Below are 24,888 nucleotides of genomic sequence, written 5' to 3'. Positions count from 1 at the left end.
AAAAAACTGCAGTATAACCTTTATTGAAATTTGAATGCATAATCGATGTTTTCGATTAATTTTGGTGTCCTTTTTAAGTGATTAAATTATCGAGATACACTGTTATACCTCGAATATTATCAAATATTCACAAATAATATAAGAGTAATTTTGAAGGCGCACATTCTTTTTTTATGCAAACAAAACTATAGTAATGCATTTACAACATATTATTAGATGTTTTCATTCAATTTTGGACGCATTGAAATTGATTAAATCACTAAAACTGACTGTTTTACTACAAATAATATCTAAAACATGCAAAAAAAAATATATATAATATTAAAATGATTTCAAGAAAGTTTATGAAATTTTACGCAAAAAATAGCAGCAGTGTTTGTTGGACGGCTCTCAAGTGAAAAATATTTATATTACGCAAAAAATAGCAGCACCATAAATGTTTTCTTAATTATGGAGTCCTTTCGTGCAATAAACTGATAAACCACCAAAAGTGACAATTATACCTTAAATATTATCTAATATTTGCACAAATTAATGATTAGATCTATTACGGACCCATACATTAAATTTTACGCAAACAAAAGCCATAATAAAACGTTTAAAGCAAATTAATGCACATTTGATGTTTTTGTTTACAGCAAATTGAATGCACATTGAAACTGACAGTTATGCTCTCAATAATATCTAAAACCTGAACAACTTCGAAAGTATATATCCGTTTTTTTAAACAAAAGGAACGGTTATTTTTGGGTCCATAGCAGGAGCAAATTTTAGATATTTTTTTAATAATATTTTTATCAAAATAATATGTGGAGAACCCCTATTGTATTTATCTTTAGAATAATTAATATTAGAATTTCTAATCGGCCAAATCGGATCGAAAACTCATATTTTATTAGCAAAAACTTGTTTTTCACTAAAATAATAGAAAAATTAGGTAAAATAAATAATTAATTAATATGAGACATTATTGCTGAAATTATTATTTTTCTTTTAGTGTTCAATAAGTTAAAATCAATTTCAAACCAATTTTAATAAAAATGACAAACTTCACAGCATGAACTGTCTTTATTTTTTTAATAAAAATAGCATGAACTGTCTTTATTTTTTTAATAAAATTAACGAGACAGTAAGCTTGTCTTCATTTCGTCTTAGTTGACTAGCGACCTCTTCAAATATAGCATGGATTGTCTCCATTTCTTATGTATTGATTTCTCTAGTACTACGATGTAGGTCGCATATTAATAATTTGGGCCCACCTACAGCGTCATTCTTTCTAATGTTTTTCTGCCCCGCACTTTACTGAAGAGTCTGAGAACCCTTCTTCTCCAATCAGCATTTTAACCCAATAAAAATTGCAAATTTCTCCCCCAAATCGGACGTGGGTGGTAAGTCGTAACACTTCACTTCTCCTCAAAAATTGCTTCAAATCATGAGAATCATCTCCAAACCGGCTCCAAACGTCAAGAATCGGTGAAGAATTGCTTGATTAAGCCAGTTTGATCCAGTTTTTCATTCTATGATTTTTAACATATAAATTTTTTTTTGGGGCCCCATTGGATTTTGGGGCCCGGGGCCATTGCCCTGGCTGCCCTGGGTCAGGGCCAGGCTTGGTTAAACCCATCCCCCGTATTATGTCAGGAAAATATCTTTGCATATTCCAAGTCTTATATTAGAAAAATATCTTGCCACATTAAGTTAATACATGAATCCTACCAGTCTAACTTTTAACGTCTCAAAAACAATAAAAGTTAAAACAAAAAGATACCAGTACAGCAAACACAAAGATTAAAGGAAAAATAAAACAGCCAGTTTCAATTTTATTTACAAGCATTTTCAAATCATTTCCAATTCCAAGTCGCATTTCAAAATAAATTCATGCCGTAGACACAGTTGCCAAATTTATCCTATTCCTAATATAGGTACAAACAAAGAAAAATGCACTCCAGCAATTCCACAGAACCATTAGATTTCACTTCCTGAGAAGGCTATCAAAAATAAATGAAGATTGGCAAGTCCCCTCCAACAGAGATGTAAGAGATTGCAACATAGAAGCCAGCTGTTGTGGGTCCCGAGTTGACCGGCAGATGAGGTCAACATATTCCATGGCCTCCTGAGGTAGGAGTCCGGCAATGAAAAAAGGAAAGAGACGAGAATGAGTTAATTCAGTCGCACTGACAACCTGGCCCACCCAGCCTGAGTTGGACCAGTTTGATATGTCACCTTCTATTCTCTGCATGCGGTAGACCGAGTCTATGAGTGGGAAAAGCTCCTTTTCTTCTTCTCTGAAGTGCTCCTTGCAGTGTTCCTGTACAATTTTAATAAACATTTCATTTTACCAGAATTTAAGTAATAAATGATTTTTCAATAAATATTTAACTGGACATGATAAGTCAATTGCCATATGTTAGGTGGCACATTGAGGTTGGAGTTTTGTTAACATCCTATAAGAGCATAAACCTACATTTCTCTTCTTACAAGCAAAGAATGGAGGAGGCTAGGTCATGCATACCTAAAGAAAGAAAGACTGCCAGTTTACAAGCTAAAGGGAACAGAAACACTTGTTTAACCAAGCATCTAACCAACTATTTCATGCAATTATCCAATATATCAATCAATTTGCTTTTTTTGCGGAGAATGAGGGGCCACACTTTTCTTCCATCATTCCATGGAGAAAGTGTACCAGACTACCAGTAGGTGAACACCTAATAAAGGTGAAAGGTGAAAGGTGAAATAGGCACCTTCTATGCAAATCCTCACTGCTTGAGGGTCCCCTCACCCTTTTCTTACTGGATGCACTTTCCTTTTATTTCTTTTTCTATTATACACCTTATCTGTATAGTGTTTTTCCCATAGCTTTTTAAGACAATGATGGAGAAGAATAAGGTACATTACTGAAAAATTGCATGCTGTGTTCAGATAAGCAACCCATATAAAAACAAATTATGGAAACTAATAATAATGGAATAGGAGTAAGCTGGTACTGCAGCGGGTTTAAAAAAAAAAAAACAGAAAAGAACCTGGAGGTTTTTAAGCCTCTGAGAGAGATTGAGAAGTGCTTCTTGGTGAAGGGAAGTCCCGGCTTCAAAGGACAGCAAGGATTTGATAAACTCCTTTATTCCATTTAACATGGGTAGGTCCCCTGCGTGTTGCTTATTTGCCTCTTTGCACACTCCTGGATTTCATGATTAAACGATCTCACTAAGATACCAACAAAGATTTCTGTCTCAGAACCTATTTGGGAAGTTCCCCCCAGCACTGGCATTAGAATAGGGAGTCTGGTCCCTTTTATGGTTACAATTTTGTATCTCAGGAAATAAAATATAGAGCTATACTTATTGAAAAGCCCTTTATTTTGCAACACCACATTCTTCAGTTAGAATTGGATAGGAATTATACACACTATGCTGGGCTATTACTTGAAAGTAATAAAGAACACCAGATAATAATATATAAAGTGCAAACAAGTCCACTATAAATTGATCAGTATAAATATTGATAATGATAATTAACTGCCCCAGAGTCTGATTTGTTTGGATACTTCCAACATTTCCTTTTTTTAATGCAATGCTTTTTTTTTGTTTGCCCAAGTCCAATAATTGAATTCAGCTGGTATAAAGACTGGATAAGGAAAAGTAAATGCCGGATAAGGGGTCAAAGAAACAAATTCAAAACCCTACTAAGTAATGCTGCAAACAAAATTATCGTTCAAAAAGCCCTTGAAAGTCAGATCAAGCTATGAATTGGGGATTCCTAACCCGAAAGAACCAAAATTGTACAAACCACAAGGAAAAGCACCAAGCTTTCATATACAAATTCCAACTAATTGTTGACAAAATTGGAAAAAAAGAAAGAACAGACCTTTATATGCTGCCCTTTCAAGCACAGGGAAAAGCAAGCTCTCCTCCATTCTGGCGTGCTCCAGCATCACCTCCATCAGTTCCCCATACCACCGGCTTATTCGTCTCCCCTCAGCCGCGGCACCAGTTTTCTTCCCCTTCTTCCCAGCTGCAGACATTTCCTTCACCGCCCGGCTTATCCCCTCCAAATGCCTCTCCATACTCCTGTGTTGCAACTCCACTGCCAACACCACCTCTTCAGCCGGCTCCAATCTCGACACAACCCCATTCGGCTCATTTGTAAATTTCTTGTCAATGCACTCCAACAACTCCTGCTCAGAGCCCGAGATTACATCTCCACCTAACCCGCCAAAACGCAACAGCGGGCCCGGTAGGATAGGGCTTTCTCGAGGGATGAATTGAGGAGAAATGCCCTTGTAAAGGAGAGTGAGCCGGAGGCGCAATGTCAGTGGGCAGGCTTCGGGCCCATAGAGACGAACAGGTGGGTCCTCGGTTGGGTCGACAGTTGGATCTGGTTTAGTAGCGGCTTTATTGGATTTGGCTTTGACGATTTCAGTTGGTGGCAGAGGCGGCGATGGGACACGTGGAGGAGAGATGGGGTGGCGGTGCGGCTGGCGGTGGGGTTCAGGGCAGCAGTTCCCCATTGTAATGTAGGAATGAGTTGTACTTGGAGCTTTATCTTTTATGCGTTCCTTCTCTCGCACTCTGTGTCAGTGGAGCAAGCGAGAAGAGCAAAGGGGTGAGAAAGGGTAAAGGTTGAGGCAATGAATATTTTATGGAGGGAGAGAGAAAGGAAAGCTAATAAATAAAAACTTGGAAGAAACCTATGGTTTCCCGGCTTCCCGCCTTAGCATGTGCTGTGTCACTGAAGCACTATTGGCACTGGGTGCGTGAATAGAATTCTAGATCCCCTGTAGTACCTCAAAATTTGAGTTCAGATCCTGACTGTTCGATCTGATCAGGCAAGAATGATAAAGGGGCTCGTGCATTCCATTTCGGGCCGGATTGGCACGAATATGATCGAACGGTCGTGATCTAAACTTAAAATTTGGGTTACTTTAGGGAATCTGGACCTGCGAGAACACGGGTTGAGACCAGAAGTGGATCTAGATTCCCCGAGTCTACAACTGATGTGATATATTGTGGGGCTTTACTCTGACAGATAAAGCATTGCCCTTATAAAAGTGGACCCGAAGTCAGAAATGCGCGGGACCACTGGTCGGGTGCTCCACACATGACGTAATCGTCATAACATTTTTACCAGAGATGGCAGGGGTTTTTTCCATTTTTTTTTTTTAATTTGGTGACAGGGATTTGGATCAAGGTTCCGGACCCGATGTGGTCGTGATCGGACTCTGACGAGATCATAACAACATGGTCGTAGGCACGTTATGGTTTTCTGCGGCTCTAGTTGTGTTACGTTTGGTGGTCTTACACGGTCGCAAAATAGGGATTAAAAATTGAGCGGATACAGCGTCTCCGTCTCTCAAATTGACTTGCAAAATCTTACGTGGCGCTTGCTTTTTTTCCTTTCATCGATGCATAACTCCTTTAGGATCTGTTTGACTGCAATGGGAATGAAAATAGTAATAGGAAAAATTTTCGAACTGAGATTTATTGTTTACGTGGAAAAAAAAAATTTCAATTTGAGTGAATTTTATTTTTTCCACGTGAACAGTATTTTGTGGAGAGCAGCCGAACATGTCCTTAATTTTTGAAAGCTTTCATTATTCGAAAGAGCATTTGAAAGCTTTCAAATGAACACGCTGAAAAAAAAGAACATTTTCTATTCGCTGCAAAATCATCCCCTCTCTTCCCTCCGACATTTTTATTTTTACCCAATTAAAAAAATAATTTAATAATAATAACCATGATTCAAGAACATTATTAAAACTACCCGACCCGTGGAATTTTTCCACGGTTCCAACCTTTTTTTTTTTTACAAAACAGAATTTTTTATTTATTTTTAATTTTTTTAATTGAAATATTAGAAATGTTGAATATATTTCTTTAAAAATAGATGAAATACAATATAATTTAATTTATTAGAAAGATTGTAACAAATAACTCGGATCAATATTTTTCAGGTCGGATTTTTCATGGTTGTAAGAAAAATTAATATATTTTCTTTATGTGTTATTGGAAAAAAATAAAAATACTTAGATTCTGAGTTATTGATCCCGGTTCAAAAGTCACTTCAAGCTAATCCAGAAAATATTGTGATCTTTCTAATACATTTAATTTATAAAAAGTTGTATCTATTTTTGAAAAAAAAAACTTTAATTTATTTAATAATTGTTTTTCAAAAATAATTCTCAAAATAGATATAACTTTTTATAAATTAAATTTATTAGAAAGATCACAATTTTTTCTGGATTACCTAGAAGTGACTTTTGAACCGGGATCAATAACTCAGAATTTAAGTATTTTTATTTTTTTCCAATAACACATAAAAAAATATATTAATTTTTCTTACAGCCGTGAAAAATCCGGCCTGAAAAATATTGATCCGAGTTATTTGTTACAGTCTTTCTAATAAATTAAATTATATTGTATTTCATCTATTTTTAAAAGAAATATATTCAATATTTCTAATATTTCAATTCAAAAAATAAAAAATTATGTTTTGTAAAAAAAAAAAAGAGGTTGGAACCGTGGAAATTCCACGGGTTGGATAGTTTTAATAATGTTCTTGGATCATGGTTATTATTATTAAATTTTCTTTTTATTTGAGTAAAAATAAAAATGTCGGCTCTTCCCTTCACTGCCAAAAGCCCAAAATCCACTTCCGAAAAAACTAGTTTGTCTCATTACCCTTCACAGCCTCTAACCAAGTTTTCAATAAAAAATAGAGAGAGTTTCAATAAAATAGGGAGAGAATGGTGGGAGAAATAAATGGAAGGTCCCCTCCTCTTTAAGATTCATGTAATATAAACTTTTGCAATTAGTGTTATTTCAAGAATGTAAGTATGTAACTGCTTTGCAATTAATTGCTCATTTCAAATTGACAGTTGTTTTGAAATTGATTTGCAATTTCAGCGTTGGAGATGCTCTAATAATTAAAGGTACCTACAGAGGAGACAGGATTATTTGTGCTTTGAGATGCATGCCAATCCATTTAACCATCCGATTCAATTCTACTCAGTCAGGTAAGCTGAGGGGATACAAATTTGTGATATAAAGTAACATGTTGTCATTTTTACTTTTAAGGGTCTGTACGACAGGACCTTTTCCCATGAGATTTGTCAGTAAAAATTTGAGTATCAATATACTAAATATAGTTTAATTTGAGTATTACATTAGTTATCAATATACTAATTATAATTAACTGTATAATTGTCTGTTCGGCAGCTGATCCCTGAGGCTAGGTTCATATCTAGCCTCCGGCGGTGGATCCCCGAGATATTCCCAACCCACAATCTCAATATAACATTCTTTCCATAGTGAGCTGTACGGTAAAATGGTGGAGTATGGGATGCGTTTTGGGTCAATACAGGTAAGGCTAGCGTTCAGTTCAGTACATTCATCTCCCCACAAGTTCTCCTCATTGATATGCATAGTTTGACCAAATTGTGCTATAACCATATCAATAAATAAAGGATTCGAAAATTCTGGTGGGAAGTGAGTGATTTTGATGAGTACCTTAAAGAGGTCGGGCTGATTGTTAGCTTGTTTAGCCATATCCCATGACCCATGGTTCCATTCGCCAACCTGATTCGTGACACATTGCCTCTCCTTCCGCCATTTATTATCATACATTAGTTACAGCCACTTACCATACATTAAAAGGAATTAATATTTTAACTGTATAATTAACTGTATAGGACAAAAGTACTTAAAAAACAAACAATACTCATATTTTGTAAGTGCTTAACTGTATAAGCATTATTTTCACACTTAATTGTAAATTAAATTTATTTATTTATGTTCACTTATTTAATATTTTTGAGAAACTCTATATACAAATATATTGATCATAATCAGTCATTAGTATCAATATACTAAATATAGTTTAATTTGAGTATTACATTTTCTATAAAAAATAATAATAATATTCTAACAAATTTCCTATGCATTTGCCGAACACCTATATTCTAAAATTTCTCATTAGTTAAATGGCTTTGGTTTTGACAAATTAAAATTTTCATTCTCATAAAAAAAATTCCCATAACCACAAGATTTCCTTGTTTCCGAAGAGGCCTTAATTAAATATAGTTTAATTTGAGTATTACCTTTTCTATAAAAAAAATAATAATAATAATATTCTAACAAATTTCTCATGCATTTGCCGAACACCTATATTCTAAAATTTCTTATAAGTTAAATGCAAGCTTCTAAATAGCGTTTATAGCGGTGTAGCGGGGAGACAAAAAAAAAAAGCTTTAGCGAATAGCGGAGCTATAGCGAAAGCTATTATAAATAGCATTTTTATATTTCAAAAATTATATTTTATATTTCTACTAATAGTAAAAAGAGTGATGCTTCTATGGACATAAGGGCCTATTTGTAAAATGAATATATTTTTATTTTCAAAGTTCAAACAGTCGATCCGAACCGTTCATCTTGTTCTCCATATTAATATATCTTTAGAGACCAAATTTTATATTTTTCTGAATTTATTTACTATTTATTAAGATGGGTATAAAAAATATCAAATTCAGACCATTGAATTTTGTACCCATCTTAATAAATAGTAAAAAAAAATCAGAAAAATGTAAAATTTGGTCTCCAAGCACATATTAATATGGAGAACAAGATGAACGGTTCAGATCGACTGTTTGAACTTTAAAAATAAAAATATGTTCATTTTACAAATAGGTCCTTATGTCCATAGAAGGCTTTGCCTAGTAAAAATGTCTCATCAAGAAAAAAAATATCAAATTAATTAAGAAGTTCTAATATTATTCATATTAAACCAATATAAAGTTCAAATTGTCATTCAAAATATTCCTAATTCAAAAACTATCGATATATTTTATATTCAAAATATACCACTACCATATATTAATGCATGATACAAAATTTAATTGATATAGCGGTATAGCCTGCACATGTTCCATTGTATTGATATAGCTTAATAAAGTAAAAAAAAAAAAACCAATCTAGATATTAAGGCCCATTAAAATTGCAAAATCATGTTTTCAGAAAAAAAAAAATTGCAAAATCATAACCCATGTAGCATAGCGGACCGCTATTGCCACTACGCGCTATAGCGGACCGCTATTACTGCTATAGCGGTCGTAGCTTGATTAGCGCAGTTTTAGCCCATAACTTAGCTTTCTGGGTCCAAAACCGCTATAGCTAGCTATTTAGAAGCTTGATTAAATGACTTTGGTTTTGATAAATTAAAATTCTCATTCTCATATTAAAAATTCCCATAACTACAAAATTTTCTTGTTGCGAACAGACCCTAAAGTATCAAAACTTTTTTTTGCTTTATGATATTTAATCTGTACCAATCTGTCATACCTTAAATATCCATTGAAAAATTAGGTCCATCTATTGTAGTGTCATCTTATATGACAACAATTAATTATAATATTGCATTAATTATCATATAGAATTAATGATATTTGTGTAAAAGAAACTCCAGTATATTACTTTATAGTCAGGTTTTCTCGCCTACAAATTAACAATTAGTCACTAAAAGAGACATAATTGGACGAGAAATTGACAACTGATTTCACTAAAAAGACATTCTGAACAAAAAAAAGACAATTAATTTTCTAATAAATTGGAAGTTCCGACTAGTTACGGACCAAAAAAAGTACGAATAATTGGAATTTGAAAAAACACCTGAGAGTAGATATACTAGAAGAGGTACAGTTCATATCCCCAAAAGTAATTCAATTTTTGAGTTTAGATCTGAATCCGGACCATTAGATTTGTTCTGCCACATATATTGAAGAGGTCGGTGTATTTCGCTTCGGACTGAATTAACTTAGAATTCTGATTGAACGGTCCAGATCTAAACTCAAAATTTGAGTTACTTCAGAGAAGCGAACTCAAAGAAGCATGCATAGATAGATTATCTAATCCGGCAATCACAGAGATTGACATTTTCACCACCACAAGGGAAAAAACAAGGAAGAAGCGTAATGCTTCAACATAGAAAAATCTTAATATTTTTCCAACTTGAAGTCAACTTTAGTAATTTTTCCTCTTTATTGGCCCATTTTGATTATAAAAATATTTGTGAAACTATTTAATTGCCAAAGAAAAATAAGTACGTAATATGGACAAAATCTTAAACATTGATTAAAATAATTATGTAGCCTAATCTATTAGTTATAATAGCACCGAGCTTTTAATCCACAGTGGTAATAGCTTCAGCTATAGCGGATGTAGACATGTAGTTGTGCTATATATGTTAAAAAAAGTATAGCGCAACTAACATTTTATGTTTAAAACTTTTAAATATTAAAGAAAAAATATGATCGTGATAGAGTATTAAAACTATGAATATTGGATTCCCTCTCTTAAAACATACTGAATAAAATATAATTAATTGCCGAAATTTTGACTTATTTATACTATGGCCACATTTACATTTTTCTCTTAGAAGTTTGTAAAAAGAAAAAAAATTATTAAACTATTTTTTTTTTTTAGGTCCCACCGGGATTCGAACCCAGGTCGCCAGATTCAAAGTCTGGAGTGCTAACCACTACACTATGGAACCCTTTGGTACGCATTTTATTTGTTAATACTTAATATTATTATTGAAAACCTCATGCAGTATAGATTCATTTAAAAGTAGGGTTAAAATGCTCCATTAGTTTTGTGCCCCATCATATTCCAAATAATTATCTCTATTTTTAAAGTCTAAATAATCGATCGAAACAACTCAACATGATCTACATTTTATGGATAACAAATTTAATAATTTTTATAAATTTTTACTAATTATTTAGAGAGGTAAAAAATCACTATTTTTGAAGTCCATAATCTTCTAAAAAGAGATCTTTTTGTATCTATGTTAAAAATAGCAACAAAAAAAAGTCAAAATATATAAAATTTTCCATTCAAGCACACTTTTATATAAATATCATATTGAGCGATTCAGATTGTTTATTGAAACTTTAAAAATAGAGATAACAATGTTGGAGCATGATGGGGCATTTTAACTCTACTCTTGATTTGAAAACAACAATATAGAGATACGTAGTCCTTAAAAGAAATACTTAGTACTAGTGTTTTTAAATGTAGTTTGCATACAATATGCAGAAGGTCGCCGCATACCGCATATGCAGTATACGACTGCATATGCAGATTTGATACGTGATGGTGTCTCCATATATATAGATGTTTCATAATTCATACATATAAATCAGAAAATAAAAATAAAAAATGGACGTCTCAATATTTTTAAAAATAGAGAATAGAAGGAACACAAAGTAAAATAAACAAAAGAAGAAGAGAAAAAAGAGAATGGTTGTGGCTGTCGAATTCGCATCCTATGAGATATCTTATATTTTGCGTGACTTTTTGGAAAATCTCAACCGTTGCAATACGTTCTATGCGAATCTTAAAGCCCAAATAATACTGGCCCTACGTCACCACCGAATAGGCACCAGACACATCAGTCACGCAAAATATGAGATACCTCAGAGGATACGCACTCGTGGCTGTCAGCACACATGGCCTGGGCTAATTTATTTTTTTAAGAATAATAATATAATTGTTCCATTAAAAAATTGAAACAAGGCTTTAAACGCTATTAAAAAATAAATTAAAACATAACGTGTGCCAACTGCTAGGAAGAATTGTGGGCATTATATATCAGTGGAAAAAAAAAACATAACGTGGGCCAACTGCTAGGAAGAGATACAGGGGTTCCTCCGAACAATAAATCTTATACCAATCAGGGGTGACAAGATTCGCTAAAAATACACGCTGTGCCTCTCCTTTTTCCCCTCCGAATGATAACTCTTTCCCTCCGCTCTCTCTCCTTTTCTCCTCTTCTAGAGTAAGTAAGAGACGAAGGCAGCTCGTCGTTTTTTAGTTTTTCCTTTCCTTTCCTTTAATGAAGATCTTCTACCCCTCTCTGGAGCACAGCCTTAGTCCCACTAGGAAAGATAACTAATAATATGTATAGGAGTAGAACTAGATTGTTTTTAAGTTTATCAAATTTTGTTGTAAATTCAACTCTAAAATTTATTGAATTGACTTCAAAAGACGAATTTGAACTGTTGAAATCCGTCTATCTTATAGGTGATGCGCGTACATGTGAGAATTTAAAATTTTTGAATTAATTTTATATAGAGTAAAATGGTCAAAAAAAACGTTCAAAAAAATAAATGCACTAAAATTAATTTATAAACCTTTTAATTTTTACCGCTTGACTTTATACTAAATTAATTCGAAAGTTGTTTTTTTTTTAGTAGAACACTAGGGTGTTCTTAAGCTCACCAAAGTGTTTGGTGAGCTTAATTCCAAAATCCATCAAATTGGTTTCAAATGACGAATCTGAATCGTTGAAACCCGCATACCTTACGAGTGATGCATCTACATTTGAAAATTTTAAACATTCGAATTAATTTAGTATAAAGTCAAGCAGTCAAAAAACGTTCAAAAAATGAATGTACTAAAATTAATTTATTAACCTTCTAATTTTGACCGATTGACTTTATACTAAATTAATTCAAATGTTTAAAATTTTCACATGTGGACGCATCACTCGTAAGGTAAGTGGGTTCCAACGAGTCGGATTCGTCATTTAAAACTGATTTTATGAGTTCTGAAATTAAGCTCACCAAATACTTTGGTGAGCTTAAGAACACCCTAGTTCTACTCGTTTTTTTTTTTTTCATGTAGACATATCACTTGTAAGGTAGACGAGTTTCGACGATTTGGATTCATCATTTAAAACTATTCTCATAGTGTTTAAAATTCTGATAGATTCACAAAGGGGCTCAATGAACATAGAAACACTTCTACTCATATGTACATTACTTATCAGGTATTGGGTTGTGGGATAATCAATTGCGGTAAACGTGGGGGATAGCGGTGATATAGTGATAGAAGTTAGACCTACCTGCTTAGTACAGAGTTTTCTTTTTGTTACCATTTTAAGATTTTAATGTTTCAAAATTCTAACCGACTATAGAATATAGATTGTTGAGAAATTTATAAACTACCATCTACTGATCTACACACCATATTGGATCTGTGTGGAACCCCTAGGTTCTGTGCAGATGGTATTTCTATAAATACGTCATTCCAAGCAGATGATAAAATCACATTTGCAGGGTGGAAGCAACGAAATCTTTTTGGTAATTTTTCTTTATATTTTAATTTAATTTATTCATAATTTAGGATTAGGTTTATTGTTTAGGGTAGGCCAAATTGGACTTGGAATTGTCTGAAAATTATATCAAATTATACCAAATTTGTACCAATGATCCATACAAAAATAACAAAATTACCAATTTAGTAATTTACCATATTTGACAAATTGTACACCAAATTGAACCAGATTTGAACCAAATTAGATTTGAAGAAAATGTAATGTCCCCCGGGCTACAGTCCCCAAAAAATCCCCGTGTATAAAAGCCTTCATTTTTTAGCTTAGTTCTAATGCGTTTTTAACTGTCACAACTGCCATAATTTCAACTGCTATAATTTCAAGTACAATATGTATGTTTACATAATAATATGTGTATGTTTACAATATAATATGTGTATGTTTACAGGATATTATGTGTATGTTCACATAAGGTGGTCCCCAACAGCTGTCACGCGTTTTCAACAGCTTTCACGCGTTTTTATGTTTACAGGATTTGTTAAATTAGTTTACAGGATTTAATATTAATGTTTACAGAATTTAGTATTGATGTTTACAGAATTAGTTGGAAATATCTGAGAATTTTTGAGGAACTGGAATTGAAGGACTGTTAGCTGCTTCCTTAGATTTGAATTATAATGTCACTGTATACATCACAAGTATACAAATTTTTCTATTGAGAGTAAGAAACAGATAACTGAATCATTTACCATTACAAATCGGTCAATCAGAAGGCTATTTTTCTTACATATGCTACATATTTTTTTTATAGCATATATTTTTTTAATAAAGAGTACAATGATAACTTTAAAGATTTAAATGAGTTTTACTAGAGTTGTACATACAAAGTGTTAGTTCACTTGTACAATTGAAGTCTGATTAAGGCTGTTTCACCCAAAAAAAAAAACAATTGTAAATAGGGATGTGTACTTCAGAGGGCATTGCAGCCTTCTTTCTCTATTTGCATAGTTCTGAAAGCTGAATTCACCAAACAAATGAGGCAAGGAATTGTATTGGTACATGGAATGCATAGAAGAACCATGTCAAATCTAATGCATCACCTCCCTTCTGGTTTTAAAAATTTCAATATTTTTTTTCTTCTTTTGCTGTTTTGTCTTCCTTATGCTCAACGTCTAAGAAGGATGGTGTGCATAGGGCCAATTTGTCCTGGTCTGGTAATACACAGCACCATGGTGGTTGATCAAGTGATACACTCTATCAAAGTCCTAATTTGTTCAAGTACTATACTTGAATAGCCTATTAACATTGATCAAGTACTATACTGGTAAAACAGACTGCTTGAAGACGAATATTTTGTGTGTTAATAGTTAGATTGCTAAGCCAAATATCACTTATTGTATTAACAAAAAGAACTGACACACTATACTGTCAGCCGTTCTGTTTTCCTATCAGAAGCAAAGAATACATTAAAACAAGCAGTTCATCAATTTTCTTTATTTTGGATAAATTTACCCCTAGAGTGTGAATGTAAGTTGTTCAGGTCCGGTCAAAAATTGGTCATCTCAAATACTTAAATTAATTGTACTGTAAACAATGCACAGTGGCTTTATTTTCACAATTATTCCAACATTACTGACAAACAACAAAGTCAAAATTGGATTTAAAAACAAGATTTCCAATTATGACAAGCAACTGAATTGACTTGCAGTCATTTTAGCATGTCAGTAGTAAGTTCTCACTTGTATGGAAAAATAATGAAAATAAAAATAAAAGGGAAGGAATAAAATAAAAACCTAACTAACAAGCAAATCAATTTGAGATACTGGCAAACCATTCCTTAGCTGAAGTTTTCCCAGAAACAGAGTCAATGTAGGCTCGGTGCAGTCCTGGAATGGTTTGTTCATATGGAAGAACAATCTTCTCAAGAAACTGCTTCTCATTTGGTTGTGCAAAAGAATATAAACCTCGTTTTCCCTCTGGCAATCCTTTTTTCTCCAGAAGCTTCCGGACAAGGCTGCGGGGGATCAGCCGCTTCTCCAAGCTTAATGTGAGCAGAGCTGTATTTCTGATCACATGCAACTTATCACAGCCTGCTTCCTTTATCAGAAATTGTACTTTAGAACCTATATTTTCCTCAGTTTTTTGCAATATAGAAGGGTTCGAACAGACAAGACTGGTCACCTCATCTTGTGAAAACCCAAGACTTTTCAAGTTATGTAGCCTGGCATCTATGATGCTCTGGTTCACACTGCTTACAACAACTAATGCATACACAAACATCTGTGATGAACGGGCAATGCCTAATTCATCAGCTCTCTTAGCATACATCTTCAAAGTTTCAGCCCTCGAGCTCATAAGTCTAGGTTGATTCTTAATCAGCTGGGCAATTTGACAAAGAGATAAGCCGCATTGCTCTTCAAGGAAGGACAAATTGGGCACAATGACCTTTTCCAAGCTACTCATGAGAAGCTGTGGGAACCTTTTGAGGACCAGAGAGAGATTCTCTACCGAGCTGAGAACCCGAATCCAGAAGTCGACTTTTGGTGCAAAATTCGATTGGAACACTCCAGGGGAGCGGGAAACGATAAATGAGATGACTTCAATGGAGATGCCGACCTCTTGTAGCTTTGCCACATTTGGTCTCCAAATCTTCTCCACACTAGAGCAAAGGATACGAGGTCTTCGCGAAACGGACGTTCTGATGTCGGATTCACTGATGCCCGTCTGTCTCAGGAACTGGAGCACACTATCGGGCTTATCAGGTGATTTGAGGTGCTGGATCTCCTTGGAAACCCGGATCGCCTCGTCTGACGGGAGCCCGCACGATTGGATGAGGTATTCAATGGAAAAGTGAGGGTTTAGGAGCGGCGCTGGAGTGGTAGTGGTGGACAGGAGGCGATGAATGGAGGAGGCGTATGGTGTGGTGAATTGACGGATGTGATGAAGCCTACTCAGAATCATACTCTCACTCTTAGTAATTAGAGAAGAATGTAAGGGTTTTGATCGAATTTGACTGCGGAACTGAGTAACTCAATTCGAAACTAGAGATGAGATACTGGTTCGTTGTAGTGTAGACTGTAGAGAGGAAGTTGCAAATGGAGAAGGCGAAGGCCAGGTTATGCTTGTGTGAGAAAGAGAAAAATAAACCTCCCTTTTATTTTTTTATTTTTTCACTTAGAAATATTCGGGGAAAATGGGAACTTCAAGAAATTGCAGCTAATTGAGAAACCATCCAAATTGTTAGTTCTAGATCCAACGTGTCAGTTTGCAGCTTATTGAGACACGAATTTAATGCATCTGAACCATCCAATCAGAATCAGCACGACTATTAAAGTGGCCTCGTGCATTCTATTTGAGATCAGATCTGAATTCCGATCGGACGCAGGGGCGGATTCAGGAATTCCGCCAGGATAGGGCACTAAACAGGTTCAAATAGTTAATCGGATTCAAATTCATTAACTAAGCGGGTACTAAATAAAAAACAATCACCGTGATAAAAGGCAAAATAACAAGGTAAATTGGTGTTATTTTATGTTTACTAGTATAAGTTTATTGCATTGAATTTTGAGGTGAAAAATTATCAATAGAGCCTGAATGAAACTCTAAACCCCTAGATCCCAAGACATAATTAGGGAACTAAAGAAAAATGAAAATATTAGTACCAGTATAATTGTCTATACTGAAGCCTGGAACCATTGTGTTGCAAAAAAACAGAAATCTTTGGACCAGTTCTAAATAATCAACATTTACCCAAGTGCGAATCAAGAAGTTTATTAATTATTCGAATTCCTGATAAAGCACTAAAATCGAGTAAATTCAATTGATATAGAACTAAAGTGTGAAATTCAAGGATTCAAGCAATAATTCACCAAACCATTTCAATTCTACATGAATTATGCAAATATTAATTCAATTGATTAATTAAAACTATAAATTGGGATCTTACAAATGAAGTCAATTTTTTTGGTTTTACTCTCTGCTCCCAGCAGCGAAAAGTAGCAAATGAAGTCGATTTTTTATTTTATTTTGCTCTGTTAAGCGTGAAGAACCGGAATTTTTATTAATAGGAAAAATATTAATTAAATATCGAGGTTAGAGGAAGTTTTTGAATTTTTTTCAGAAATAGAGAAAACGGGATGGGAAATCACGGTCACTGGCCGTTATGCTTTATTCCGGCCATAGTTAGTGCTTAATTATCCCCCACTAAGCTCAATAACTGGTGAATCGGGAAAAAAACCAAAAAAAAAAAACCGGTCTGTTATGGCTTGAAACGGACAGTGTCCGTGATGGGACGCTACGGCTAGGTGATACACAGCGAAAAAAATAAAAACCAAATTCTGTCCGTGATGCGTAGTAATGGACGGAGAAAAAAAAAAAAAAAGGGGCCGTGATGGGCCATCACGGACAAGTGAAAAACATAATTCGGTCCCTCCCAGACCTCTCTCGCTCTCATTTAATTGTATGTCTACAAGGCCGTTATGGGGCATCACGGACATAGGCTGTTATGGGACATCACAGACATAGGCCGTTTTACCCCATAACGGACAGGTTTTTTTCGGTTTTTTGTCCGTCCGGTTCAGTTATTAGATAATTAACGGTTCAGTTATTAATTAAGGTCTAAACCTAGCCGTGATAAACCATAACGGCCATTGGCCGTGATTTCCCGTCCCGTTTTCTCTATTTCTGAAAAAAATTCAAAAGCTTTCTCTAATCTCGATATTTAATTAATATTTTTCCTATTAATAAAAATTTCGGCGTGAAGAGGGCGGAGGTGCGTGCGTGCTGGCGCGTTTCTCTCTGACAGCGACGACAGAAGCAAATAGGAATCGAAGCAAATAAGAATAGAAGAGACGGTCTTTGTTTTTTTGCTCTCTGACTCGGAACAAAAGCAAATAGAAAGTCTTATTTTATTTCTCTGTTGTGTACAAAACAACGGGTTTCAAAGTCTTATTTTACTTGTGTGATTGTATCGCTACATTTAATATTTTTTTTATCACGTTTCATTTCTCTAGCGAACAAAACAGCGGAGCGGACCAGCAGCGGAGCATGGGCCTTGCTTTGTAAATATTTTTGGGCCCAGGGGTAGGCACAGTAATAATTCAGGGATAGGCACTTGGGCTAATTTATACTGGATCAAAAAAAAAAATTCAAATTCAGTGCCTACTCCTGGGCTTTTATGGATCCACCCCTGATCGGACGGCCGTGATCATAACAGAAATATTTTGTTACCTCCGAGGATATAAATTCATTGAGACACCATCCAAATTGGAGTGCGTACGTCTGAGATATCTCATATTTTTCGTGACCGACGTGTCCGGTGCCTATTCGGGGATGACGCAAAGGCCAGTCTTAATAGAGCTTTATGATTAGCGCAGAACGTATTTCAACGGTTGGAATTTCTCAGAATGTCATGCAAAATATGAGATATCTCAGAGGATACCGAGTCTCCAAATTGTCCGATTACCCTATGATCGGAATAAAAACTAATGAGAATAGAATTCAATTCAATAGAAAAGAAACGAAACAGATTAATTTGGAATTGAATTTTATTGATCGGAACCAATAAGTATAATGAAAGAATTCAATATTGATCAGTTCAGAAAAAAACCAACCAATAAGCTTAATTTACAAATAATGTCATCCACCTCGATTGAGAAAAACAAGAAGATAGAGTGCTAATTTCACCATGGCAGGAGGAGAGATAGGCTCCAGTACAGAGATTTGATGGAGAGACGGAAGGAAAGGAAGAGGGTTTAGCACACTTTCTTTGCTCAAGCACGGAGAAGCTTGGCAGTGAGGCCAAAAAGAAGGAGAAGTCGAGAAGATCGATGGCGCGCGCGGAATGCGAAATGAGAGAAAGACGAGGGTAGGTGCGTATTTTCATCGAGGCAAAATTGTTTCTTGCCAAATCTCTACTCTGTTGACACGATTTCTTCGTGTGAGTTGTGCCTCTTGAAATCGTGTCGAAAGAAATCGTTTCCCTTGCTATTGCTGGTTTCGATCACGAACGCGACACGATTTCTATTTCCATTTCGCGTTTTAGGATTTGAGGTCTCTTTCCGATCAGAGGGTAAATTGTAGGGTCCGGACTCCTGATGGTAACTCCAATTTGAGTTTGGATTCTGACTGTCCGATCAAAATTGAATTCACCGACTTTTTCTAATATTCGTGCGAATTTTGATCGGATAGTTTCAAACTCAAAGTTTGAGTTACCTTATATGATCCAAGTTCTTAATAAGTTAGCGATAAGTTACAAGAGTGAAGAGTAAACTAAAGCATCCATTTTAAAATAAAAAATAAAAATATGATGATACTCTTCAAAAATCTCAAATTATGTATTTTACATTTCTAAAATTTGTAATATCACAGTTTTGTGCCTTCCATTTTTTTTTCTTTAACCTGTGTTGTTTTCTTTCGGTGACTTTTTTAACAAAATTACTGCTAAGTTCTCAACGTCTCTGTCTCTCTCCACTCATCAAGGTCAATTTCTCTCAATTTCTGATTTTTGTTTCGTCTCTTGACTTTGGGCTATTTTGGTCAACTCTTGCAAATGTTCTAAATTCCAAAGCAATTTAACAAAAGCATGTAAATTTCTGTATTTACATTTTTACTTTAGTGTGTTTTTTTTGTTTCTTTTTCAATTTACAAAAAGCTTCCTCCTCTCCTCTTCACTGACAAGTAGATGGAGAATCTCGCAGTCACAGGGCTTGCAGCTAATCGACCATGTAAATTTCTGAAAATTTACCTCCTTAGATGTGGTACTCAGAGACTCCCTCTAACTGGTGGGGCCAGGTCTGTCTGTCACACCCCGGAACAGGGGGTCGCGCAGTTTTGTTTTAAAATGCGGTTTTGTTCATGTAGATTTATATATATATATATATATAAATTGTTATGTTTATGTGTGTGGGCCCGATTCTATTAGTATGCGGGGGGTGGCAGGGGGGCGGCAGCCCCCTGCGAGCGTTGTCTGAGGTTACGAAGCACCGCTCAATAGAGCACGGAAAATTTTATTTTGGAGAAGTCAAATTGCATGAAAATCCTTTAACCGACGGTCCAGATTAGTCAAATTATCATATGATTTGATTTAAAACAAGTTTGGTTCAAAACCGATTTAATTTGGCTAAGTTATACCCAAAACAGTATTTTTGGGAACCCATTGCGGCCCGCAATAGGGCTGTTGCGGCCCGCAACCCTTCCCAAAATTTCCAGCCTCTGCAAACTACCTCTGACTCCATTCATTGCGGCCCGCAATGAATTTATTGCGGCCCGCAACAAGTTCCAAAATTTCCCAGCCTCTGAAGGGAGCCTCTGCCTCCATTCATTGCGGCCCGCAATGAATTTATTGCGGCCCGCAATGAATTTATTGCGGCCCGCAATGACCTGGTTGGCTTGTTAAGCTGCGAATTTTTCTGTCTACTCTCATTGCGGCCCGCAATAGGGTTATTGCGGCCCGCAATAAGGGTACTAATTTTCATTCCTTTGCCCATTTTCGTGAAATTTCACCCCGTTTTCAAACCCGATCAAATCCCCGTATAACTAAACAATTATTCCCCATTCACTAGCAATTTTAATGACATTTAAAATGCAATTTCAACATTTAAATCATAACAACCATTTAAAACATACCGTTAGGGTTTTATAACATAATACGGTTCGATAACAACCTATACATCAAAATAACCGACTACGGGTTCAACTACACATTCAAAATGGGTACAAAAAGGGTTTGGCATAACCTATTAGCTCGGCCTATACTCACGAGTCGAGCCCGAGTCCCACTTCACTCGCGTTTACCTGCACATATCAGTTCAAAGGGAAAAATTCCCCGAGGGGAGGGGGTGAGAAAACCTGTCATCCGTTTTCTCAGTGCGGAATTTAAAGGGCTACTGGATTTGTGCGAAATCCATCACCAGAACTAAATACACTAGCAATAGGGCATCTATTTATTCATTTACCAGTAATAATAAATGCACATGTACCGGGAATAGATTCAAACGGATTTCAATTCACATCTCATCAACATCAATCAACGAATTTTCCAGAAAGATTTGGTTTCACAGATATAATATATATAAGTCTGGTTATGAGGTACAGATATCAACTATCGATCACCTCCGGCTTAACAGTTCTATTTTCTGGTTTCAAGTCATACAATCTCATCAATTCATCACTTAAAATAAACATGGGCATATTCCGCGAATATGCAACAGAATAACACTTTTCTCAAAAAGAAATCACTGACACTTTCACTGAATCACTGAACCACTGAACCACAGTTCTACCTAAAATTACACTGCACTTCCCTTACCCAACCGGTACTGGGTTCACTAGGGCCATTCTCCAGATGCGCATAAGGGTCCTGGATGAAAGTCTAGTAGCTAGCTAGACTTTCCACTATGATACACTGTTCACTTCACACAATCAATCCAAGTCATACTGTGGTTCCACTCACTTATTCAAAACGACAGATCAACAATCGATAAACCGTACCAACATGAGAATCATAACAGTTATACACTTCAATCACACTAATATCACAATTAATGCAATGCGGCAACAAATGCTTTCAATCAGAGATTCAACATGCTATGCACAGTTTATTTAAATCAAGCAATCAACATAAATATAATAATATGCACCGTTATTTAGTTCTACGAATAAACCCCAAAACAGATCCCGTGAACCCCCGCACCTGGTTACGTAGGGCACGTAGAGGGTCCGCGATCTCGCGACTCGGTAAGCTCGTCAATCCCGCTAGCCGTGCTCGTTAGGATCTATACATAGGTCAATTTATTAAATTCCGGCATTTTTACAATTTAAACCCTCAAATCAATTTTTTTGGGAAAAATCCGTAAATTGGAATTTGGTTGCACTTTGGAACACGGAATCAGTCAATTTACACTATATAAACAACAAAGGCACGGAATAATCAATTTGGTACGATTCTACGGGTTTTCACCGAAACCCTAAAAACAAGGAATCACGAAATGAGAGAGAAATAGGAAGGGGAATTACCAATGGAACGGATGGATGTGCGAGATTTGAGCTCCTCTTCCTAAATCTCCGTTTTCGCGCAATACGGTCACCGGGGTGCCTCTCTCTCACTCTCTCTCTCTCTCGTTCTTTCTCTCTTGGCGGAAACAAAGGAAAGAAGAAAAAAAAGATGGGGGCAGGAAAGGAAAGGAAGGAGGGAATGACAAGGGGCCCCCACTTGTAAGTGGTATTTTTGCAAAATAAACCCTCCACTTGTTCGATATTGTTTAAATGATTTATATAACTCCAATTGCTCCTCTCTCTTAACACAATTAATCGTATAATTATTTTTCACCATCCACGTCACTAATTTCGTATATACGTATATATATATTATTTGATTTAACCACTTATTATTTTAATTAAATCTGAATTTTAAAAGTTCACGGTGTTACACTGTCAGATCGCAGTTAACCGACCATGCAAACCTGCGCCTGTGCCTATAGCATGGCAAATCACCGTCGGTGCTCTAGGTTCTTCCATTTCATTTGTGTATTTTGTTATTGGTCCATAAAATTTTCTCCGATTTCAGATTAGTAAGCTTTTGTCCTGGACTCCATCTTTGTGCAATTGCAGCTGGGGTGGCAGGAATTGAGTTCGGCAAGAGGATTATAAGTAAGGATTGAAACTCAAATCTTGTCTCTTCTCTTGATGTTTCCAAATTTTGTTCTTCCGTTATAAGTTTACATGATTTGTTTGAAATTCAGTAAATTATAACCAAGAAAAGTTATGTTTTTCTTTACTACGTACTTTTTCTATATATGCAGCTGTAAATTGGGATGCAAACACTTGTGTCATCTATATATTTTGGTAACACAACTTCGCTACCTTATCATGATTTAGAATCTTTGGTACTGGTCCGTAAATTAAACATTTATTAAATTCATATTATAAATTAATGACATAGTGTATACTACATTGTAGTACGGTAACAAGCCATGACCATTGACAAGTAAGAGTTGACATTGAGCTTTTTCTAATCTCTTTAGACTTCATAAAGCTTTGTGCTTGTTAAATCTCCAAGCAAAGTTGAATGGACTTCTTATGTCCAATTCTATCCGTTCGGAGTCAATTTTTCTTTTGTACGTAGTTGAGTGTGTTGACTTGAATTATTTTATAATTTCTAGCCCTGATTTTATGGTATAGTATATCGGTAAATCTATGAAGCTACAAATTTTAGTATTTTACATTGTATATAGTTTGAATGCAATTCTGTAATGTGGTTCACTACCGACAGGTCTTATGAAAAATCACTTGATATTTTGGTTGCAGTTAGGCCTAATTAAGTAAAATAAAACAGAAAACAGAATTGAACCGCACATATTGGAAGACACAGAGAGACAACCATATACACGCCAAAACATACATAAACTTTTACGTATTGCAGAAGCTTAATTTTCTCAAATTCAACAAGTTGGCTTTTAATTTCACTTTGAATAGTCCTTAATTGATAGGTTTGTTAAGTACTAGAAAACTCATATATAACATGTACCAGCACTGGTCGTGTTAGCTCTCTCAACTTGCAAAACTTAGTCGTCACCACCTCCTTTCCAAAAGCTATCTGTAACTTAATTAACCGAATTACAAGACCTATATCTTGGTAATAATACAGGGTTTCATGGTGCCATTCCTTCATGCATTACCAAACTTCCCAATCTTTGCCTTTTAATTATAACAGACACATCTCTCTCCGGCTCCGTGCCCAGTTTTTACAACCATGCCAATATCATAGGCATCAATCTTGCACGTAACCAACTATCTGGTACAATTCCACCATCTATTTCTACGTGTCCAAACTTAAATGGTTTGGAACTTTCGTCAAATTACCTCACAGGTACCATACCACCTGGGCTTGTTCATGGTTCGCGTCCCTCACTTGTACTTAACAACAACAACTTAACTGGCGAAATACCAAAAAGCTATGGATCAGTAGATTTCCAGTTAATTGTCGTGGGGAATAACCGACTCAGAGACGATGCTTCTTTTTTATTCAGCAAGCAAAAGAACACAGTTAACATTGAATTGAATAATAATGACTTTGAGTTCGATCTGAGTCAGGTAAAATCTCGGATTCTATATATGGGTTTGATCTAAGCCACAACAATATATATGGGAAAGTGCCAGAGTCATTTGCCAAAGCTGCTGTGTTGTTTTATCCAAATCTGTCATTCAACAAGCTCTGTGGAGAGTTACCTCAAGGTGACCACATGAGCCGATTCGATGCTGCTGTTTTCTCAAACAATGCATGCCTTTGTGGGTACCCACTGCCACCATGCTCCGTTTTGCCACCTGCACCTGAACCTGCGCCTATATCTGGACCACCATTTTGATTCAACATTGAGTGCCTCTTCAGTGTGCATTTGATCAAAGAAATAAACCATTCTCATGTCATGTTGTTTTGATGTACTCCAAATAATAATGTGACTTCAGTGTTTTAAAATAAGCAAAATGCATTTAGTGGTTATTTTGTGAATTTTTGCTCAAATTTGACTATTGCCTGTTTTGTAATTAAACTTGGATACAATAATTAATGTCGTGCTAGTTTTTTTTTTTTTTGATATCAAAGGCCCGTAGGCGCAGTTACAATTACATCAGGAAATTCATAATTGTTTTTATCTAAACCTGATATCTACCCTTCTATTTCAAATATCTTAAAGTTTAAAACAAGGAAAGGTGTGTCCCACATAATCCCATCCATAAATCCTCCCATTTTTCGCTAAGTTATCCGCCATATCATTTTGGCTTCTTTGA

At 35.4% G+C, this 24,888-nt stretch overlaps 2 protein-coding genes, 1 non-coding gene and 1 pseudogene across 3 annotated transcripts; 1 reads left to right on the top strand and 3 right to left on the bottom strand.

The window, feature by feature from the left end:
* Positions 1-1,782: 1,782 nt before the first annotated feature.
* On the bottom strand, positions 1,783-4,638 carry LOC144575825 (hemerythrin HHE cation-binding domain protein). The gene is made up of 3 exons (XM_078326070.1): positions 3,862-4,638; positions 3,021-3,175; positions 1,783-2,308 (listed from the first exon to the last, which is right to left on the bottom strand). Exons 1-3 carry the CDS (start codon positions 4,502-4,504, stop codon positions 1,973-1,975), a joined length of 1,134 nt encoding a protein of 377 aa, XP_078182196.1. The 5' UTR covers positions 4,505-4,638; the 3' UTR covers positions 1,783-1,972.
* Positions 4,639-10,467: 5,829 nt separating this feature from the next.
* Positions 10,468-10,539, bottom strand: TRNAQ-UUG (transfer RNA glutamine (anticodon UUG)). The gene has a single exon. It is a non-coding gene; the product is annotated as a tRNA-Gln (tRNA).
* Positions 10,540-14,715: 4,176 nt separating this feature from the next.
* On the bottom strand, positions 14,716-16,133 carry LOC144575906 (transcription termination factor MTERF8, chloroplastic-like). Its single transcript, XM_078326164.1, has one exon. The coding sequence runs from the start codon at positions 16,063-16,065 to the stop codon at positions 14,914-14,916; it is 1,152 nt and encodes a 383-aa protein (XP_078182290.1). The 5' UTR covers positions 16,066-16,133; the 3' UTR covers positions 14,716-14,913.
* A 7,576-nt stretch (positions 16,134-23,709) lies between these two features.
* LOC144575267 (polygalacturonase inhibitor 2-like) lies at positions 23,710-24,549 on the top strand (annotated as a pseudogene).
* The last annotated feature ends 339 nt before the right edge of the window (positions 24,550-24,888 follow it).

Source organism: Carex rostrata, chromosome 24, assembly GCF_964058835.1.
Source record: "Carex rostrata chromosome 24, lpCarRost1.2, whole genome shotgun sequence".
In the NCBI taxonomy this organism is placed as follows: Eukaryota; Viridiplantae; Streptophyta; class Magnoliopsida; order Poales; family Cyperaceae; genus Carex; species Carex rostrata.
This window is presented reverse-complemented; position numbering and strand designations above follow the sequence as displayed.

What these genes read in the sequence shown, in the direction of transcription:
- LOC144575825 (XM_078326070.1), bottom strand. Translation starts at nt 4,504, where the DNA reads ATGGGGAACTGCTGCCCTGAACCCCACCGCCAGCCGCACCGCCACCCC. An exon ending in TGAAAGGGCAGCATATAAAG is followed by an intron (nt 3,176 to 3,861) that starts GTCTGTTCTTTC and finishes CATGAAATCCAG; the next exon opens with GAGTGTGCAAAGAGGCAAAT. An exon ending in AGAGGCTTAAAAACCTCCAG is followed by an intron (nt 2,309 to 3,020) that starts GTTCTTTTCTGT and finishes AAAATTGTACAG; the next exon opens with GAACACTGCAAGGAGCACTT.
- LOC144575906 (XM_078326164.1), bottom strand. Translation starts at nt 16,065, where the DNA reads ATGATTCTGAGTAGGCTTCATCACATCCGTCAATTCACCACACCATAC.